Consider the following 1467-nt stretch of genomic DNA (forward strand, 5'->3'; position numbering starts at 1 on the left):
AGTGGGCGCCCTGCTGCCAGAATCTGTCTAGGAACACGGAACCCCGGTGCCCCACACGGATCCCCTGTACCACTGGTGCCCCTGCCCCCAGCTGCTGACAACTCACAGCTGCCCCTTCTACGGAGACCGCTTCCCAGGGAGGCCACTTCCTGAATCTTGCCTCGCTCCCCGTGTGCGTTCTCTAGCTCATGACTGACTGACAGGGAGGACAAAAGGCCCGCTTCATTGCCTCAAGGTGGGAGCAGCTCTGTGGGGCACTTCACGCTCCAGAGCTCCCCGTGGGCACAGGCTGCAGTGGACTGCAGCTGAGACCACACGTGGCTTAGCCCCTTCCCCTGCCCCCTTCCCTCATGCTCTTTCTCCTGAGATCTCTCTCTCTCTCAATGGCTCCGTTGCACAAGAATCCCTGCCTCAGGCTCAGCATCTAGGGAACCTGACGGAAGATTATTATGAATAGCTTTCTGGAACTCATCCTTTCAATTTTACCAACCCCTGTGTCTCTCCATCCTTGTTTGTGGTGAGTGAAAAAGTCTGTTAGATTCCCCATTTGGGTCTCTTGGTGTGGTACACAGCGATTTGCTACGCTGATTTTCTGTACATAGAAAATAACCTTCGTAACTCATCTTAATTCTCTTCAGGGGGAAACCACCTTTTCAGGTGGGTAATGACCGAGAAGCCAGAGTGGAAAGGCCGCATCAACCAGACGGACAAGGATGGCTGCACAGTCCTGCACATCGTGGCCGCCCACTCCCCAGGATACTCCATCAGACGTAAGTAGGCCCCACCCAGGGCCCAGTGCCCACAGGGTGTGCTGTGGGCTGGATGAGCTCAGCATTGTAAAACCACACAACTGACCGCCGCATCTTACCTGTTCCATCCTGTGACGGGATGCTCTGGGTGGCACACATGTTAATGCGCACGGCTGCTAACCAAAAGATTGGCGGTTTGAGGCCCGCCAGACGCGCCTTGGAAGAAAGGCCTGGGGATCGACTTCTGAAAAATCAACCTTTGGAAACCCTATGGAGCACAGTTCTACTCTGACACACATGGGGAGGCCATAAGTCAGAGTCGACTTGAGGGCAACTGGTGATAATAGTCCCGTGACGGGCCCTAGAGGGCTAAACTTTCCCTGAAATTAAACGTGACGGAGAGGAAGACTGTATGCAGAATGGAGGTGCAGTGAGAGAAGGAAGAAAGGCTGGGCTCCTTGTTCTCTCCCGACTTTAAATGGCTTCTCTGACGGTGGATGACTCAAGGACCAGGGCCGCCAGCTGCATTTGTTCCCTGACCCCTCACAAGATTCCTAAGTGCCTTATTTCATGCCAAATCTTATGCTAGTCGCCGAGATCAGTTGTGAAGCAGGCAACAGACACGGTCCTGGCTTCACAGCACTTAGGGTCTGACACAGGAATTACGTCCTCACACGTCCAACAGGACCAGACAGGTCACACGGAAGAGCGAGGCAAG

At 54.3% G+C, this 1467-nt stretch overlaps 1 protein-coding gene across 2 annotated transcripts in view; it reads left to right on the forward strand.

Moving 5' to 3' along the window:
- Positions 1–1467, forward strand: part of TRANK1 (tetratricopeptide repeat and ankyrin repeat containing 1) — a 68167-nt gene that overhangs the window by 2356 nt on the left and 64344 nt on the right. For both annotated transcript variants that reach the window (XM_023732231.1, XM_023732232.1), the window contains exon 3: positions 639–770. In XM_023732231.1, coding sequence (XP_023587999.1) covers positions 639–770 — 132 coding nt within the window. The remainder of the gene's footprint in view (positions 1–638; positions 771–1467) is intronic.

This window comes from Trichechus manatus, unplaced genomic scaffold (genome assembly GCF_000243295.1).
Source record: "Trichechus manatus latirostris isolate Lorelei unplaced genomic scaffold, TriManLat1.0 scaffold00049, whole genome shotgun sequence".
In the NCBI taxonomy this organism is placed as follows: domain Eukaryota; kingdom Metazoa; phylum Chordata; class Mammalia; order Sirenia; family Trichechidae; genus Trichechus; species Trichechus manatus.